The sequence below is a fragment of the Girardinichthys multiradiatus genome, chromosome X, assembly GCF_021462225.1.
Source record: "Girardinichthys multiradiatus isolate DD_20200921_A chromosome X, DD_fGirMul_XY1, whole genome shotgun sequence".
Lineage (NCBI taxonomy): Eukaryota > Metazoa > Chordata > Actinopteri > Cyprinodontiformes > Goodeidae > Girardinichthys > Girardinichthys multiradiatus.
This window is the reverse complement of record NC_061817.1, coordinates 368,503-389,589: the sequence shown is the minus strand read 5'-3', so window position 1 is coordinate 389,589 and position 21,087 is coordinate 368,503. Positions and strand designations below refer to the sequence as shown.

At 39.5% G+C, this 21,087-nt stretch overlaps 1 protein-coding gene across 3 annotated transcripts in view; it reads left to right on the top strand.

Moving 5' to 3' along the window:
• The window catches only part of LOC124862232 (regulator of G-protein signaling 9-like), a 31,024-nt gene extending 20,096 nt beyond the window's left edge, over window positions 1–10,928 (top strand). For 2 of the 3 annotated variants that reach the window (XM_047356046.1, XM_047356048.1), the window contains exons 8-17: window positions 544–625; window positions 1,252–1,314; window positions 3,018–3,047; window positions 3,243–3,304; window positions 4,559–4,672; window positions 5,007–5,122; window positions 5,931–6,018; window positions 8,150–8,288; window positions 8,513–8,595; window positions 10,429–10,928. In XM_047356046.1, the coding sequence (XP_047212002.1) occupies window positions 544–625; window positions 1,252–1,314; window positions 3,018–3,047; window positions 3,243–3,304; window positions 4,559–4,672; window positions 5,007–5,122; window positions 5,931–6,018; window positions 8,150–8,288; window positions 8,513–8,595; window positions 10,429–10,585 (934 nt within the window). In that variant the 3' untranslated portion in view covers window positions 10,586–10,928. The remainder of the gene's footprint in view (window positions 1–543; window positions 626–1,251; window positions 1,315–3,017; window positions 3,048–3,242; window positions 3,305–4,558; window positions 4,673–5,006; window positions 5,123–5,930; window positions 6,019–8,149; window positions 8,289–8,512; window positions 8,596–10,428) is intronic. The other variant, XM_047356047.1, reaches the window with a different exon arrangement.
• The last annotated feature ends 10,159 nt before the right edge of the window (window positions 10,929–21,087 follow it).

Sequence of the window (21,087 nt, the reverse complement as noted above, 5' to 3'; positions counted from 1 at the left end):
TTTGCATGTTCTCCCTGTGCATGCGTGGGTTCTCACCAGGTACTCCGGCTTCCTCCCACAGTCCAAAGACATGCCTGTTAGGTTAATTGGTCTCTCTAAATTGCCCTTAGGTGTATGAATGAGTGTGTGTTTGGTTGTTTGTGTGTTGCCCTGCGATGGACTGGTGACCTGTCCAGGGTGAACCCCGCCTCTCGCCCATAGACTGCTGGAGATAGACACCAGCTCCCCTGCGACCCACTATGGAATAAGCAGTAGAAAATGACTGACTGACTATATATATATACACACAGTATTTATATGTATACACAGTAATGTTGTGAACATATCCATGCTCTGATAAAAGGACAAGCATGGCAAACATCTATCTTCAGATCTTCCATGAATCTGATCATTGTTGTCCTTTTCAATATATATAAAGAAGGAGTAAATACACAGCTTAACAATTCCAAATGAAGATACATGCATGCACCTCATGGTTTTCTGATTGGGTGTTTCATTTCCCCGGAAATCTTCCATGTCTTTTTTGCTTCTTTTGTATTCCAGGGCTGGTAGAGAAAGGAACAAGGCAGACCGAGTGGTCTTCGACTGCCAGGAGAGGGCTTATTGGATTGCGAACAGGCCTCCAGTCAGTTTGTCTCACTCTGTATACATAAAAAAACACCAATTAACCACTACATTACAGCCACTCAATGATTGTTAATTTATAATAGTGCCATCCTGCTGCAGCCCCACACACAACCAAACACACTCCCAGCCTCCTGCACATTCAGCAAAACAAAAATGTATTATATATGTATATATAACTTCTAAAAACCATTAGCCTCTGTAGAGACTTTGCTACAATTGAGTGGATCCTCTTCTACTGCTGTAACATCTTTGAGGCTCAAACTCTATTTAAGATTAAGATTAAGAACAGCATTTGGTCCGATGGAGGGACTTCATCCCATAATGCATCCTGGTGCCACTTTGCAGGTTGGGGTTGATGGATTTTTGTAATGAGTCGTCATAAAGATTAAGACTGGTCTGCAGTTATACAGCCCAATATACCACAGAGCACTCACCATTTCAGGTTTTTCACTTACTTCATTTAAAGTTCTGCAGAGCACAGGTTGGCACACAGTCCCATGTCCCCCACTGCTTGGTGGTTTTTACTTCACCTGTCAGTAGTCACAATGTTATGGGTGATTGGTCAATATAATTTTAGAAGAGATTATCATATATTTACCATGATCGTGTCTTGTGCATGTTCAGCACCGCACTCACAGTGCTTTGGACTGTGGCCCAGAACACCTAATTAATCCTAACATAGAAGAGGTAACAGGTCAGTACACACACACACACAGTCTGTGTTTTTGGAGCAGAAATACAAGGTCCAGAACTGACTGTGAGGAAACATTTTGGCTAAAATCTTCTTTTCTTGTTTGTTTTTTCTTCTTTCAAACAGATCATCTTAATACGATGAGATGAAAGCGTAAATTTAACTGTATCCATGCAGTGTAGTCCAGAGGTCTCAGAGAGCATCCATAAATGTTTTATTTCCATTCACATCTCAGCACAGGCATAGAGGTCCAGAAACTCGTATTTCAGATAATGTTTGATAAGATTAGAAATCAGTCAGTGGCAGAAAAATAAAAAAAAGAATGCTGAAATTTTCTAAAATAAAACAGAATTTCTTTTAAATTCCGATGTTTGGTGACATGGATTAAAAAAACATTGTGCTGTATTTGAAAGCAACATTAATCTTGAACTTTGGGACGTCACTGTGTGTGTATGATATGTTGCTGTGGTGTATGATGTTCTATTAAACTCCTGAAAATATTAAAGCTGTAAAACTTTTATCAACAACTTGATTGTTTCTGCAGAGAATATGATATGATCCTGATTTGGTTAACATCAGAAAAGACAATAGTTTCAGGAAGTTTCTATAGTATAGATGTTGTAATCACCTATTATTGTAAAATTGAGCAGCATGTGTTGTGTTGAGTTTTAGTGCTGTCTGTTTGTGCTTTACTGTAAATGATGTGTCATATATTCCTCCCTTTCATGTTGTCACATTCCAAACACAACTTCAGTGTAGTATTTCATTGGTTTATTATATGATAGACTAACACAAAGTGGAGAATAATTATGAAGGAAAAGGATAATGATACATGTTTATATTTTTGCAAATAAAGTGTAATGTACGTTTGTATTCAATCCCCTGGGTCAATACTTTAGGAACTATAGGACCACTTTTGGCTGCAGTTCCAGCTGCTGATCTAAACCACCCATAGGAGCTCTTGCTGTTAGTTCATGGTTGTTGTCCTGCTGGAAGATGAACCTCCACCCCAGTGCCTTTATCTCCATTCATCTTCCCATCAGCTCCATAATTGGAATTGAAAAGGGAGCATGCCATTAGCATGATGCTACCACCTCCTACATGGTCTGTGAAAAACTGCAAAAGGTACAAAACTTTGTCCTGTTGGCAGATTCTCACACCTGCTACTATCTTCATGATGGACTGAACAGAGCTCTGTGAGATGTTTAAAGTTTAGGATGTTGTTTTAGAACCTAACCCTGCTTTAAACTTCTCCACAACTTTGTCCCTGACCTGTCTGCTATGTTCCTTGGTGATGGTTCCATAATGCTGTTTGTTCTCTAACAAACCTCTGAGACCAGAAACAGAACATCTGCAGTTAGACTCAGATTTAATTACACACAGCTGAGCTCTGTTTATTAATGAGGGGATTTCTGAAGTCAGTCGGTTGTACCAGAATTTAATTTAGAGGTATCAGAGTAAAGTGGGCTGATTACAGTCCACCACATACTTTACAGATTTTTGTTTGTAAAATATTTTCAAAACCATGTTCCATTTTTCTTTCAAGTTGCCACTCTACACCGTTTTGTGTTGGTCTGTCACATAAATCCCATTAAATTACACTGAAGTTGCAGCACAACAAAGGTGAAAAGTTGAATACTTTTAAAGAGCACTGTATTTCAAAACATTCCATAACGATCTTTATCTTTTTTCCTCACAGAAAATCACCTTTGACCAATACAGACGGGTTGTAAGTTACAACATTTAACACATTTAAACACTTAGATTCATTAGTTTGATTTATTTAATGTGTCATCAGAAATCACTGAAATAGTTCCTTACGTAGCAGCTGATGATTTGATACTGACAGCAGTTTAATGTTTTAAAACAATACCTCAGTTTTGATTTCTCATAAGTAATAACATTTTGTGTTCATGTGTTTTAGAAAATTTTCTACCAGCAAGCCATCATGAGATCAAAGGTCAAATCTAGTGTTTCACTTGGAGCGTAAGTTCTTTCTGTGTTGTTTTATTGGAAACTTGATAGAACATAAAACATTCTGTGTTTTGCGGCAAACACATACCAGCAATGAATCATTCCATAATTGCAAACAAGTGATCTCTTAATCCAAGCTTTAACTTAAAGATAATGTTTGGGAGCTGTCACCGAACACTGAACCAAGTTTCTAGAGCAATTACTATAACTACTAAGATAAAGAAGCCTACTAAGATCCCAGGAAGCAACTTAAGGGAATCACAAGTTTCTTAGTTTCCTGAAAGGTTGGCACTTCCTTAACACAGCTGTGATCTGAAGTTTACAAGGTGCAGTCATGGAGATCTCTAAAACCTAGGAGCACTGCACTAACTATCAAGCAGGTACACCATTGCTTTGCTTTGTCTGCCAGTGGTCCTGGTGCATCTCAAAAAGTTGATGGTATCATAACGAAGAAAGACCACCCTTTATCTTAAATTCCTCATCTTCACCTCAGATCAAGTAATAGATAGTCGAAACATGGACATATTGTAATGTTCCAATAGGACAATGATTCTAAGCAATTCCGAGACTTAGAAGATTGAAATATAATTATTAAATGTTCAGGTGGTAATTCAGGCCTTGAGAATAAACAGTACAGGTTTGGAATCTAACCTACAACGATGCAGGGATAGAAGTGACCTGCATGAGAAACAAAAATGACCTGTGAACATCCCTGGAGCACATGCAGATGAAATACTGGTTAACTCTTTTAAGGTATCCATAAGTATGTACAATGTAGCTGTTCAGGTTCTGTCATAATAAAAACACAAATTTCTATGTATTTTCTTAGTCAACAGCAAATGACAAAGAGGATCACCTAAAAGTAACTTTGTAAATTAAAGCTTTGCAGCATCATTATTCAGTTTTGATTTTTCTTTATAAAATATAACAACTGAGCACTAAAACATCAAAGAGATCAGTACACTAGTTTAGACAATTTTGATTGGCCTGCAGACAGTTAGTTTCATGAGAAATGCACATTCGTTCTAGGTTTGTTCCTGCAAAGAAAATAGAAACTCTGCCCACTTGTTCAGCTTTAAAGTGTTACATTTCAAAACATTACAAAAAATCTCAACAAATAACACAGAATGATTTATTGAGGCACCAAATGTTCATTAAATTCTTTGCATTAAAAACCAGATATTAGCAGGTGTTTATGGATTTTTGTATGTAAAATGGCTTGTGTTTCTGTAGCGGTGAAGGTCTAACAGGACTACCTTTTTGCAGGTTGGTCAAGTACATCACATCGTACAAAAACCATGATGCTTTCCTGGCTCCTTGTTTACCCAGCAATCCTTGGGAAACAGACCACGATGCATACTGGACTCTTAACATGAGAAGGTAAACACCACACCTTATTTCTGTGTCATTTCATAACGTTTTTAGATGTTCTGTCTTTATAAAGACACCTATCTAAATGTAGTTGCAGTTATACAAAACTTGAAGATTCTACGCTTCTGCAGAACATTATGGACAGCTCTGACATCCTAGAATCACTAACATCATTATGTTTTTACCAAATTGAAATATTTTATTGAATCATTATTCCTCTTAGCTTTTTCACCAGTCTAGTTCAAAGGATGTAGGTATAAGATGGTATATTCTGCCACATACAGTGCAACATACTTGCTGTACTCAAAGCCGTGTAATCACAAGCCTGACTGTTTGTTCTCAGGGTCGAAGTTCCTACTAAGATGCGAGTGGAGCGCTGGTCCTTCAGCTTTTTTGAGCTGCTGACTGACCTGCGAGGCCGAGATGATTTTAAGATCTTCCTGAAGAAGGAGTTCAGTGGTTTGTTACTACAGCTTTTAATGCAATGATTCAATCTTCTTCAGCTGTGCTGATGAATATTTGCATGAGTATTCACATTATTCTCTCAACCGTTGTTTATTTTTGCTGTTAAGACGTTCTTCTACTGGACACTAAAGAGAGCTGTCATCAAGAGGAACTGTGATAGTTTTTAGTCTTTTGCAAGTAATTAAAAAAACTAACCTGACTGTGAGGATGGTGATGTGCAGGTTTAGTTTCCATCTCACTCTGTTTTGTGTTCAGTTTAAATTGACACTTCCAGGCCCTCACATAGCAGCTGTATTAATACTGAGAGTAGGTTACATTAAGATGGAGTCCATTTACTAATTTGGTCACTTCTGTGGGCAATTGTTTGCACGGGGTTTGATTTAGGGATATCATAATAAAGAGAAACACAATTGCAAATGTCTACCACATTTTTTAGATTTAAACAAATGATAAAACCATGTTATAAGTGACTTTGTGTTGATCCATCATATTGAATCCAAACAATGTGAGAAAAGTTCAGGGGATGTATGTGTGAACATGTAACCAGGTGCAACTTTAGTGGCAGATGTTGGCTGTAAAGGATTTTTCCACACTGGTGTGGGATGCTTAACGAATTTCTGTTGGTGCTTAGAAGATCTAGATAAGTCACAATCCCAGCAGGAGAGTTGTTTAAATCCAACAACACCTGACAGACCTTTTCAAAGCCCAACTGCAGTCTCTACTGAGATCCTAAACCCTTGAAAAAGGTAGCAGATGAAGGCACAGATGTGGGGCCTGATTGTGGGTTTGTTCTGTACTCCAGGTGAGAACCTAGCCTTCTGGGAAGCAGCTGAGGAACTGAAGTGGGGCACTGCCTCTTCCATGACAGCAAAGGCTGAGACTATCTTCAAGTAAGCGCAAAAACAGACTATATATCTCCATGTAATGTTATACACCTGATTTCATTTGCCTGGCATGATTTAATGTTAAAAAAAGAAGGCAGGTGATTAATTTGCTTTTCTCATAAAATCTACAGCGTCTTAAATGTATCCAACGCCGAACTGAAGGTGTCAGACCAATGCTAAAAATTCTCGCATTGGATCGCTCAAGGTGGCAACATGTTGGAGCAGCTCTGTGACATTAATTCTGATTTGTTGTCTTTAAAGACTTTTATTCCTCCTATTTTTGGTTGAGGCATTACTTTGATAGGCAATCATTCCCTCTAGTTTTGGAGAGAAAGGAGGAAGTTTAACCATCTCTTTAATCGATTACTTTAATTGATTACAGACAAGATGAGATCTTTGGCAAACAAACTGGATGAACTTCAAGTCCCTGCCAGAGTACTGACAATGCAGTATCGTGTGTTTCACGGAGACGTGACCGCAGGATCATATTCCTGTCTCTCTGCCAGTCTTTCTGACCATTCAACCAGACTGACATTTGAAAAAGATTGGCAAAAACAGATGGTGTAATCCAGGATATGTTACTGTGAAGAGTCATCACTGCAGCCAGGATATTAAACTGTTGGCAGTAATTTTTTATCCATATTATTTACCAAGAGAAAGGTTTGTGTGAGGCTATTCTCAGTGGGCTCCTGCTGCTGCTCCAAAGCTCCTCAGAGTTTGGAGTGGAGGCCAGAGGTGTGCATGCTTTCTCGACATTAGGGCAAATCTTGAGCAACTGGCTCCCATTGTACAACCCCAATTCCAATGAAGTTGGATTGTTGTGAAAAACGTAAATAAAAACAGAATACAATGATTTGCAAATCCTGTTTAATCTACATGCAATTTAATCCACTACAAAGACAAGATATTTAATGTTCGATAAACTTTTAATTTTAGGTTAATTGGAAACAGGCGAGTGTCATGATTGGGTATAAAAGGAGCATCCCCAAAGGCTCAGTCATTCACAAGCAAGGATGGGGCGATGTTCGTTACTTTGTGAACAACTGGGTGAGCAGTAGTCCAACAGTTTAAGTACTTTTCTCAATGTACAATTTAGGGATTTCATAATCTACAGTCCATAATATCATAAAAAGAATCAGAAAATCTGCAAAAACCTCTGCATGAAAGCAGCAAAGCCAGAAACCATCATTGAATACCCGTGACCTTCGACCCCTCAGAAGGCACTGCATTGAAAACCAACATCATTCTGTAACAGATATCGCGTGGGCTGAGATGGACTGATGGAAAGTGGAAAAGGAAAGGGGAAAAGTGTGCTGTGGTCTGGCAAGTCCACATTTCAAATTATTTTTGGAAATCATGGTCATCATGTCCTCCGGGCAAAAGAGGAAAATAACTATCAGAGGTGGACATGAAGCTGAGTACAGGGAGGTGGTGAACCGCTATGTGGCATGGTGTAGAAACAATTATCTCATCTTGAACATGAATAAAACAAAGGAAATGATTGTGGATTTTAGGAGAAACTGGAATAGGTCAAACACTATTTTCATTATGGGAGAAGAGGTGGTGAAGGAGTATAAGTAAGTACCTCAGTGTTCACCTGGACAACAGACTAGAGTGGAGATGCAACTGTGAAGACGTCTACAAGAAGGGACAGAGCAGACTGTACTTCTTGAGGAAGCTTAGGTCCTTTGGTGTTTGATCAAAGAGTGCATGGAAGCTGTGGCAGAAACAGAAGGACAACAAGTTAAGGAAAAGGTTAAGCAAATTGCCATGCCTGCCACAAGCACAAGGAGAGCAAAACTTTTCTATCAAGATTTACAGACCAAGCTCAACTGTGTCATTCAAAGTGTGTTTAATATTGGTACTTGAAGTGGATTGCTCTTTTCTGTTCAGCAGATGATTTCATGGGCATATGAATAATTGATCAGTAGTTAAAAAACAAAAACTCCACTGTTAATTTAAATGTTAAATAAATATTTAAGAAAATATTTTTGTCAGTTGATTCAAAATGTTCAGACCCCAAAGTGTTTTGATAATGGAAGTAGTGGACCTCCTGCTGGTTTTTGTTGGGGAGCCCTGTTCTAAGTATTTATTAGACTTGGTCTCATCATCATGCATCATGTGTTAAAACCAACAGGACCTTTCTGGCTCCGGGTGCCCCCCGCTGGATCAACATTGATGGCAGGACAATGGGCCTGACAGTGAAAGGCTTGGAGCATCCTCACCGCTATGTGCTGGAGGCAGCTCAGACACACGTCTTTATGCTCATGAAAAAGGTGAGTTTTTTTCAAGATATCTTACCAGTTCTAACTGAAATTCAGGCATCTGGGTGGTACCATTCAGGCATCCATGACCAATACAAGGATGTGAAGACAATAATATTAATATTGAGTATATGGAAAATACAGTGGAGGGATGATATCTTCTGTGCCAAATCAGAAGCTTCAAATCAGTGCACTGACATGCAGATTGTGCTAGGCATTATATTTTTATTTTACAGGACACATTCTTCCGTTACCTCAAGTCACCAACTTACAAGGAGACCCAGAAGAAGGCACTGAACCCTGAGGCCCATAACTTCAGGTTTGTATGATTTCAGTAAGGTAAAATTGTAAGAGCTAAATCCTAATAGGGTTATAGTAGATATCACATGTTTAAATACAAATCCATCTCTGTGACAGAGCATTACCATTTAGGCTACTTTGAGAATCACTTGTTGGTGCAAAAACCATTTTTTCTGTATAACTGTGGTATCACTAGTGTCTTTTTGGCAGACAGATTGCTGGTAGCAAAGTTCACAAAAATCTGATTCCAAGTTTGTTCTTTACCAAGGTGCTTGTTCTGTGTCATTCCAACCCTGGTTCATCTGTTATTGCAGCAGCAAAACGTCTCACTGAAAATATAAATGTCACTGAAGCATTTCTCACTTTCTTTTTTAACTTGATCAGAGATCAAGTTGACTTCCTGACTTCCTGTTTCTTGGGTATACATATGGCTTGATACAAGGGTCTATTTCTCTTGGGGGCTACAAATTTGAAATTATTTCTAATATGCAGTTTTAGTTTGTTAGTTTAAAACATGTGACAATTAACATAAACTTTGGAAATTTGCCCAACTGCAGGGAATGATTAGATCATTTTGGGATCAATGGGGATGCAGTTGCTCTACTTGCACCATGATTCAGGCACCAACAGACAGAACAATAAATACAATAAAACTGGAACTGTGACAAACAAGGCAGGACAAGGATCCATATCTATATTGACATCATGCAGGGTGAGCAGGATGAAAAGGGAGGTAAACCGGGCGCGGCACTGGTTGTGTAGGGGTTAAGCATGCGAACCATATATAGAGGCTACAGTCCGAATGTATTCCCCCTCTCTCTGCCCCTATTTCCTGTCTGCCGACTGTAGGAAAAATAGAAAAAATAAAGGCCTATAGTGCTGTAAAAAAAGAAAAAAAAGAAAAGGGAGGTAAACGAATCTCTGCAACAAACCGTTCAATACTATCTACATGCAAACCCATCTGATTGTGGTGTCAGGGGAAAGTCTTTTATGTCCTACCATCACAAACATAAATGTATGTAGTTACCTAATCTCACTGGAACAGAGTGCTTCGCCCATTGTTGAATACGGTGGAGGATCTGTGATGCTAATGGCCTTTTTTCCCCATTGTACCTGGGAACCTTATTATAGTGCATGCCATTATGGACACCATTTCAATCAAAAATCATGTGGACTCTACCATAGATGACCCTGCTGGTGATCACTGTGTCTTTCAGCAGAACAATGATCTAAAATATATGGCCTAATCAACTCAGACACGGTTCACCAGACACACCTCATCCTTCTTCCATGACTATTTCAGTCCCCAGACCTAAATGCTCCAGAAAAGCTGCAGAGTGAGTTGTACAGAAAAGAGCATCGAGACAACTATGGACTCTGGATGATGTGGAAAGACTGTTCAAAGAGGAATGGCTAAAGATCCCTCTGTAGAAGAGGAAGTGCTGCCCTACTGGCAAAAGGAAGTTTTTTCCCACTGAAAAAATGTGCTCAAATTAAGGCTGGACTCACATTTTTTAACCAGATTATTATTACAGCAATACAAGGATGATTTTATTATATTATTATTGCATTTTATTTTATATTTTTACTGTACGTTTTTCATATCCCTACTGGTGTGGACAGCTATATAGGACTTTGACATATTTATAGTACCAGAACTAGAATTCAGAAACACTGACAAAAAAAACTGAACCAAAGTCCAAAGGAAAGACATTCCATGTTTCTGGAGAACTTATCAAGACTACTTAAAAAAACATTAAGTTCTTACCTGACTGCCCACTAGCCTAAGGTTATATTCCTCTAACTCTGTTTTATGCACTTTGATTTGCCCATGTTGGCGTTCCAACCCCAGTTCAGCACAGCTAGAGGAAAATGCTCGGAACCGGAGCGCAGGCATTCATCCTATCATCCTGTGGCAGCAAGAAGAGGAGGAGAAGGCCAAGGCTGCTGCTGCAGCTGCTCCAGTTGATGTCAAGGCTGTGATGAGCAAAATAGACAGAAAGAAGTAGAGATATTAGAAGTGTGTGTTGATTTCTGCATCTAATGTTAAAGATGATGCTTGGTTTATCAGTTATGGCTTAGCAAATATTACACATTCACATACTGACAATGTTGAGCCTAAAGTATAAAGCTCAAAGCAGAAAGTCATATGGAAGGAGAGAGTTTGGAAGCGACTGTATTAAATGTTCATGTTTCATGTTTGTGCTAAAATGCCATTTGTCTATGTTCAGAACTTCTTCATGCAGTACACTATAAAGACTAAATGAAACAATTAATAACACATTGTGTAATGTTACAGCCACAGACCTAGCTGCATTTCCTGTCATAGAATAAAACATGATTGTGAAGGGGGGTGAGATGTGTAGCTTTTTATTAATAAAAGTCTATACAAATGTGATATGCATCCCCCAGGTCAGTACCCTGTAGAACCACCTTTAGCTGCAGGTCTTTTGGGCTTTATGTGTTCCAGCTTTGAACATCCCCAGACTGATATTTTTGCTCATTCTTCTTTATAAAACAGCTCAACCTCAGTCAGATTGGATGGAGAACATCTGTGAACATCAGTTTTCCATCCTTGCCACAGTTTCCTAATTAGATTTAAGTCTGGACTTAAATCACAGCACATGAATATACTTTTCAGTTCAATTCACTTTATCTACATAGCCCCAATTAACAACAAATGCCATCTCAAGCCATTTCACTGGACAAGACCCAATTTCTTTACAGAACTACATAATCAAGTCAACACAACAGATTCAAATTCAATCCCATCCATTCTAATTGGATACTATACCCTTTATCCTATATAATAGAATGCATTCAAATTCAGCATATAGTGCCTATTTGTAAAATGTTGTCCATCTAAGGAAGCCCAACCAGTTGCATCAAAACACTGATTCACATACTGCTCATGAGCAAGCATGTGTTGGCGGGGGAGAGGAATGACTCCCTTTTAACAGGAAAAACATCTAGCAGAACCCTTGTCTGTATGAGTGGCCATCTGCCAAATCTTTTAGGTGTTCATTCATGTCTTGTTAGGTCTGCAGTTGGTCCATCCTCTCTTTATGTTCAGATGATAGATTGAACAGAGCTCTGGGAGATGTTCAAAGCTTGGGATATTGTTTTAGAACCTAACTCTTCTCTTCACAATGTTCTCCCTGACCTGTCTGCTGTGTTCCTTGGTCTTCATGGTGCTGTTTGCTCTCAAATGTTCTCTAAAGACAGAACCTCTGAGGCCAGAAACAGAACATCTCTAATAAATTTAGCCCACAGCTGGGCTCTACTTACTGATTAGGTGACTTCTGAAGACGGTTTGTTTGACTGGAAACTATTTAGGGGTATCCGAGTAATGGGAATATAGCAAAGAAAACCATCACTTTCCTTCCAGCTCCCAGTTATACTTGTGTTGATGTGTCATATCAAACCCAAATAAAGCAGATTGACGTTTGAGGCTGTGAAGTGACAAAATGTGGGAAAGTTCATGGGTATCAAATACTTTTGCAAGTCGGTGTATGAGAAAACTAAACAACTAAGACATTTCAGGTTACAAATGTATAACACTCCTCATTGTGATTTTAAATGAGGTGATTTAATCATTAGTGAAGCTTGTTACTGACTTTCACTCATTATTGTACTCTTGTATTGCATAACTAATATGTATAACAGCATGTTAGTGCATGAAGAAACCTGACCTGTTAATAATCTTGTTTAGTATATAAATCTGGAGAATCCTGAAAATGAAATAAATTGGAAAATAAGCACAACAGGGTCCGTATTCACAAAGACCCCTATGACTAAAAGTAGCTCCTAGTGACGTCATTCTAAGAAAAATCTTGAAATTTCTCCAATTCTGAGATTTTTCTTAGAATTTTCCCTTGGTAAGATAAAAGTTATTCACAAAGCATCTTAGGCCTTAAGAGAGCTCCTAAAGTGAACATGTTAAGAATAGCAAGGAGGACTTTTAGTGAGTCTAAGAGCGTCTTAAGCAGAGAAGATGGTAGAAAGACGGAGAGTTATTCTTCGAACAATTAATAACTAAATTGATAAAACACTACCGGCTCAATCACGCAGGGATCCACCCCCTTAATAGTCGCGTAAATTAGAACATAAACTTCTATAACAATCATACAATTATTAAGATAGACATAAGATAAACCTTATCATCCTCCTAGGGGGAAATTAAATGGTTTCAGCAGCAGGACAGGTTAAAGGTGAACCTCTAGTAAGGTTATATTAGGGAGAATAAATAATAGAAACAATAATAAATAAAGATGAATAAAAAGTAAACAAAATTACAAACAATATAGAACAGAATTATTTAAATATTTACAGACTAAAATGCTTTCAAAAGATACATTTGGCAAAAATTGTAAAACTCAAAAAAAAATATTTCTATAAATACAAACTAGACAAGATGAAGTACAATAATCTAAGTACTATATACATGGAAAAAAGATGTAAATGAGGTGACTAAGTATTTGCTGTATTGTACATGATGATGTCAGCAGCATCAGCCTAAATGATCATCTCCAACGCTCCCCGTCTGTGGAGAAGTTCTGCGGTGTTCTGCTATCTCCTCTCTAGCTTCTGATTGCAGCAGGTACCAGAGCTGCTCACATTCCAGGCCGCTGCTGAAAGCAGAGGGAACAAAGCATTGATCTGCTGGGAGTGTCTGTTTGTTCCCACCGTGACCACAGGACCAAATCTACCTTTCAACACTCCTCTCTTCCCCTCCACCAGCAGGCTCTGCTCCTCTGTTCAGTTCGGTTTACTCCACCTTTTTTCCTCTGTTTTGTTTTGGTCATTTTACCAAACTAAACCTCATTAAACAAGAAGATCACAGGAAAATGTTGAGCTTTAATATTATTATGAAAGTAATTATTCTTTGTAACAAGAATTCTGCTCTCAGGGTCTCATTATCTCATCATGATAAAGTATATGCCGTCCCACAGCAGGTTAAAGGTGAACCTCTAGTAAGGTTATATTAGGGAGAATAAATAATAGAAACAATAATAAATAAAGATGAATAAAACGTAAACAAAATTACAAACAATATAGAACAGAATTATTTAAATATTTACAGACTAAAATGCTTTCAAAAAATTAATTTGGAAAAAATTTGGAAAACTCAAAAAAATATATATACATAAATATAAACTCTAGACAAGATGAAGTGCAATAATCTAAGCACTATATACAGTACAGACCAAAAGTTTGGACACACCTTCTCATTAACACACACATACAGGGTTGAATGATTGTTTCGGGGGGTGTGTACCCAGTTGCAGGTGGTCCACTACCCAGTGCCTTGGGGGTTAACTGATCTAAATGAGTGAGGTGCCTTAAAATGACACCTCATCAGCGGGGTTGTTACGAATAGGTGAAAGTAGTTTTAAATTCTTGGAGAGGCATTGGGGGCATATATACATGCAAATAAATATATATATATATATATATATATATATATATTGTGTGTGTGTGTGTTAATTGTTATTGTCATCTGTGGACCCCTTGAGGTCTCTCTCTCTCAACAAAGTCCAAACTCAAACTAATTAAAACGTATCAATATTTTACTTTACTGTAGGCTGTCTGTATAAGGCAGAAATTAGAATCCCTATCTCAATTGTTAAAGAACTGCCATGTATGAAACAATGATAAACCATTTTCTGGAGCATAACTTTTCATCTTCAGTTTCTGTCTTTTCTTTTGAACAAATAAGTTATTGTTCTCTGCATTGTGGTCAAGTTTGGATTTCTTTTAAATAAAATATTTGACAGTTTGGTTGTTTTCGCGGTTTTTATTTAAAAGTTTGTAGCTGGTCAGTGATTTATTGTTTGCCCTGTCCTAATGCAAGCGGCGGTTTTTTATGTCTGTGCACCACCTGTGTAAAATCTCCCAGTCCATTAAATCGAACACACCGATCTCCTTGGCAACCGCTCTGGGTTGAAGGTAAGCGCACATGTGCTCTCGTGTAGTGTGTGAAATTGGTCGTAAGCGGTGTTTTCGAGCTGTACTGTGTTGTTGTAATTCAGGAAAATAACTTGAAACTTAACTAGTTTCTCTCCCTTTGCTTTTAACTGGGGTATTTAGCAGCGAGCAGACAGACATTAAATGTAGCGGTGCTCGTTTTAGACGCTGGCCATTCACAACAGCCTCGAGTTCCGAGGGGAGAGAAGCAAAGCAAGAGCATTGAGGCTCCAGCATAGCAGAACAGTTCAGAAACTATTTGGAATGAGGGGAAAAAAGCTATATTTATAAATAGATTAAGTCGTGTTTTAGACTGCCTGTTGATAGCGGATCTGATCTTTGTGTGCTCGTGAATTTTTGCAGCCGTGACTGGTTCTGGATGACGGCTTCATAGCAGACAGCTGTTTAGTGTTTTACAGCTAACTTCAGCCTAGATATTCTGCTCAGCCTCAGCCTGTTCCTAGGTACACATGCTGCAGGCTACCATTCTAAAATGAAATGAATACAAATACGTGAATAAATCATAGAAATAAACAGTGGGTAAAAAAAAAAAAAGGCAAAACAAAAAAACTTTATATTTCTAAAGTTGTTTATAGAAAAATAATAACACAACACACATTTCTTTCCCTGTATTTAACCAGATTATAACCAACCAAAAACAGAATAGGCCTACTTAATGTACAAGTGAGGGAATAAATATGTAGATGAAAAGATGTCTGTACTGTAGTATTGTATTTGCACTTTGAGAGACATGTATGAGTAAAGCTAAAGAGCGCCTGGATAATTATTTAGGACTGTGACACGCAGAAGGAACTGCAGGTGCATGCCTTTTTGCGCTGTCTTGCTTTGATTGAAAATTTGTAACATGATAATTCCAGTAATGAGATATGGGAATTGGTCATTATATTAGTAAAAATGTAAAAAATAGTTGTGTTATTGAACATCAGATAGTTGTATTGATCATTTTATTAGGACCTTTTCTGAGTTGTATAAAAAACAAAATAATGCGATAGAGAATTTCTATTTTAGGGTTCTTATTCATGCCAACTCATAGATTAAGAATCTTTCTAGTAATTGTTCATAGAAAAATAACAGCAAACACGGAATACAAGATTAATTTTTCTGTATTTAATAACATTACAACCACCAAATGTCCACAGATAGCGTTTCTGCAGACTAGCTCCCGTGCGAGTGCCATCTGGTGGAGAACAATAGTATTACAGCTACAACTCGGATTTCAAAATTGCATGACGATCTTCACTTGTTTCAGACAGTTATTGTGTATTTTTTCTCTTCTTTTGACTTTAAAGACATTAAAAGTAATATTGAGATAATTACAGAAGCAAACACTGACACTGAGTGCTGCAGAATATATTACATTTATCAGAAAGAAACATCAGATCTCATTTCAGCACAGTTGATCTGTTAAGAATTAGTGGGGTCTGCAGTTCTACTTCTCTTATTGGATGGCTGGAGTTTAAATTTACTGGCTAAGAAGAGTGTGGGCAGGGCATTGCTTAATTTGAGAAAACGCCGTTTTTTACGGCGTTCTGTGACACTTTTTACGCCGTAAAAAACGGCGTTTTCTCGGGACATTGAACGCCATCGCGCGTAAAAAGCGGCGTTCAGGGACCAGAAAAACGCCGATTTTACGGCGTTTTGAGGTGCTCTTTAGACGCAATAAAAAACGGCGTTTTGATGGGTTTTCGGCGTATTTTACGGCGTTCTGACTTATAAAACGGCGTTTTTTGCGCGACCTTTTAACCAGACGCGTGGTAAAGTGGCTTTTGTGGCACAGTTGACTTGCCATACTCACGTGGCAAAAAAGGCGCGTGCTTGTTCAACGCTCGTAACCAGCGCGTCGTGCTTGCGCCGCAGAAGATCTACGGACACCGTGAAAGGTCAAACAACGTGTTTCGGCGAAGCTGTGCCACTTTTTTGATAGATAGATAGATAGATAGATAGACAGACAGACAGACAGACAGACAGACAGACAGACAGACAGACAGACAGACAGACAGATACCGTTTCCCCTGTATTAAACAGGGGAAACGGTATCTGATGGGTCTCCACACCCCGTCAGATACCGTTCTTCCTGTACTATAGATGGGGAAACTCGCATCTGACGCCTCAGCTCCTGTTCCTAGTCTGCAGGGGTTCAGTGAGGAACTGGTCCTCGTTTTGGCTTCTGAACCCAGAGATGAGGGGTTCGAGGAGGAAACGCCATCAAACCCTGTTCATGAGGGGTTCAAGGAACAGTTTGTCCTAGTTTTGGCCTTTGAACCCAGAGACGAGGGTTCGCCTGGCTCTGCTTCAGCCTCCGAGGGTTTGCCAGGCTCCACGCCTCCGGAGTTCCACAGAGTTTCTGGGGGGTCCTCTACTCTGCTTGGTCGCCCGCTAGAACTCTGTGCCTGCTGGGGACGACCTCCTGGTCGCCCACCTGAACTTTGTTTTTGTTTTTCTCTGATCATGTCTTGTTCACAGATCATGTCTTGTTTTCTGCTCATGCCATGCCTGTCTTGCCTGCCCATTTGCACTTACCATCACGCTGCCTGCTCGTCTGCATTCTGGGGTCCTATATCAAGTAAGCCCTAACAGAACAGTTGTTTGCACCCTATGCTCCAAATTTCTGGGCAACCTTAAGAGAACAATACCCTGTTAACACTGGTCGTATTATTCATTATTGCAGAATCAGACAGCCAGGAGAAACAGGGAAGAATTACGTGGCCAGGTTGTTAAAAACCTGGGAGGAACAAGTTGGCCAGGTCCCACTATCAGATCCCATGCAGAAACTGTTCAAACAAGCTATGATCTCAGGCCAGCCACCACCTGTAAAAGAGGAAATGGAAAAATTAGTAGGAGGTCAGGTTTTTGCGATTAGATTTGTGGATGGAGACCTTGGTTCACCATCTTGACAGATATGATGAGACAAAACAGAAAACAGAGGAAGAGACAGAGAAACTAAAAGCACAAGTCATGAAAGAACAGCTCAGAGAATTTAGGGACAAAATCAATGAAAAAAAGAAAGAGGACAAACAACAAGTTGCTACGCAACTGGTTGTAGCTGAACAACGAGCCCAAGCCCCACCCATTGAATATTGTGACAGTGACCCCTACCAGATGTATCAGAGCCCCTACACTTATTCTCCTTACAGGAAAACGATACAGTTCATATGTTGGAACTGTGGCCAGCCAGGCCATATGTCCAAATATTGCCTACAGCAGCACAAACCCCAAAAAAGAAGGGAATACAACAGGGGAGGAGCCAGGAAAAACTACATGTCTTCTCAAACTGACTGGAGGCAATTCCCACCCTATCCTCTGGATCAGGGAAAAAATCAGCAGACAGCGGGACCGCATTCTGCTCTACATCAAAATAAACTTCCACAGCATTAGGGGGGCCGGGACTCCATTCCTGGGGAAAAAACGGAAGAATTTCCTGCACCAATTATTGGTATCGTTGTAGGCGATCGACTGACGTCGGTGATGATTGATACAGGGGCTAGATATTCTTCTCTAAATTTTGACCTCCCACTTTCTCCAAAATACACCTAAGTAATAGGATTCTCGGGCGAAATCCAAAGATGCTATTTTTCTCAGCCAGTTCATTGTGAAATAATGTTGGACAGTCCATATATCAAATTTCTTATTCAAAAGCAGTGTCCCATCAATCTTTTAGCTAGAGATTTGATTACAGCCCTGAGAGCCACAGTAATCTGTTCACACAATTACACAGACATATTTCCTGATGGAAAAATTGTAAGGTCCTATCTAAATTCTAGCAGTCAAATGTCACAACTTTCTGTTGAAAAATGCCGATAACGCCTATGTTTGGCGGGGCAGGACACTCCACCCCACGGAGAGTGACCTTACTGAGATTGTGAATAGATGGGAAATTTGGATCTCTAATCTGAGATCATACCAATCTCCAGTTGACCCACCTCATGTAACACTAAACTATCTGAGAGAGCCTGAACAAACAGCTGATATAGACACATGAGGAACAGTGGAAACTAACAGCAAAACTACTCAGAGATAGATATGGTTGCGATGACCCACAACCTTGGATTAACTGGAAATACATCTACATAGGAACAGAGGGTGTGGCTGCCCACGTTTTGTTAACTGAAGAACTCCCAACTGTTGTACAGATTGGACACTGTCATGCTACCCCATCTCACCCTAAAAATAGCCAAAGGAGGACAGGCTAAAAACTTGGGTCCAATGTTTAAAAGAGCAGCAGAGACCAGGGATTGGCTGGACGTCCAGGGAACAAAATTGATGAAAAACGGCCCAAAAACAAACATCTACAGATTAGAATATGAGGGAACTTTGGATGTAATCTTAGAAAGGGTTACGCATCACAGAACACATGGCAGAGAGAACACAGACTCTGACTTGGCACTAAGATTGTTGAATGATGTCCCTGACAGTGTTTGGTCGCAGGGTCCATTTGACGTTGGGATTTGCAAACAAATCCAGCCTCTCTTGCTACAAATGAAAACATATGATGTCATCTACCAGCCTCAGTATCCCCTCTCAACAGAAAAAACAGAAGGAATAAGAGGAACTATTTCTGGGTTAGTACAAAGTGGAGTATTACAACCTTGCGCTTCTCCTTATAACACGTCCATCACACCTTTTGCAAAATCCAGAGGGACAAATTTCAGACTGGTTCACGACCTCAGGAGAATAAATCTAAACTTAAAAAGGGCTTCAAATTCTGACACCACAAATCCTTATACCATGTTGTCTAATCAGGGACACAATTTTAAGTGGTTTACTGTTATGGATCTGTCAAATGCATTTTTCTGTATTCCTATACAACCAGAATGCCAACAATTGTTTGCATTTACCTTTGAGGGAAAACAGTACACCTACACAAGATTGCAACAAGGGCTAAATGACAGCCCCTCGCTGTTCAACAATGTTCTACAAAACCTATTAAGGTCTTTTTGCAGCGAGCATTTAAACAATTGCTGTGACCTTCAATATGTCAACGACATATTGATAGCTGGTGAAACAGAACAAACAGTTGTAGGTTTGACAAAAGAATTACTTTGCTGGCTGAATGAACAAGGTTTCAAAGTTTCCAGGGAAAAACTGCAGCTTTGCAGGCCAATGGTGAGCTTTCTAGGAAGAATCATAACACCACAGGGGCTGGGAATAACAGAGTCCCAAAAAACAAACATTTTAAATCACTCGAAACCCACAACAGTGAAACAGTTGATGTCTTTTTAGGCATGACAAATTATAACAAGAATTATGTACCAGATTACACAGCCATTGCTGCCCTCTTGAGAAAACGTATCACCACTGCAGGGAGCGCTCACCTCCATGCTCCAATAACATGGAACACAGAAGCTGAAAAAGCATTCGTGTTACTGAAACAACTTTTGAATGAAGCCACTGAATCGGCTTCCCCAGATTTAGGCAGCATGTTTCACCTGGATGTAAAAGAGACAGAAGGATTTCTTAGCTCAGTTTGTGGCATCCTGTAATGCTAGGGAAAAAGGTGTTATGTTATTTCAGTTCAAGATTAGACCTTGTTGAAAGACGCCACCCAACATGCACCAAGGCTCTGTGTGCAATAGCTAAGGCCCTTAAAGGCACTTCCCATGTCACAAGCGGACAAGATGTTACAGTACACACAATCATGCTGTAACCAGATATATCTAGCAAAAAGTTTACTCTTAGTCAACAAAGAACTACTATGCTACAGGAAATCCTCCTTCAGCCCAATGTCCACTATAAAGCTTCTGATACAAATATGGCTTCCCCTATTCCCAGTGAAGTTCCTCATGAATGTGAAGCTCTAACAAGGGAAGAAATGAATGTGTTTCCCAATGTGTCAACAGAACCCCCACCAAATGCTGATGACATCTTTACAGATGGTCACAGTCATGCCACGCCGGGAGGTGGCACTGTAGCATCATATGCTGTTGTTGCTGAGCCAAGTCCCAGTTGTGGTTTTATTTACAAGACTGTCGAGGATGACATCGTCCCCTCACCCGCTTCAGCCCAACTCGCAGAAATCATAGCAGTCACCAGAGCATGTGACCTAAATGAGGGAAAATACATCAATATTTAAACAGATTCTGCTTATTTGGTCAAAGCTGTTCATGTGGATCTTGCTCATTGGATGAGAACTGACTTTCTTACTACTACAGGGAAACCTGTAAAACACATGACACAAATGCTAAAACTTAAAGGGGCCCTAAGAAAACCAGAAGGGGTCGCGGTCATCAAATACGCAGGTCACCAGACAGGTTCAGGGAAAATAAGTTTAGGAAATAACGCCTCGGACGCAGCAGCCAAGAAAATAGCTGGTTACCAAAACAAAGAGAAAGCTGTGTTTGAAATGTTGCAGGACTGTGTTAACCCTATGACCAGCGCGGACAAAACCAAAACTAAAATTTTGGACATGCAGGCAGCGGCTGCGCCACACAAAAAACAAGCATGGATTGAAAAAGGAGAAACAAAATGCACAATAACTGGCTTCTGGAGATCACATGACGCTAAGGTTGTGTGTTCCTCAAAACGT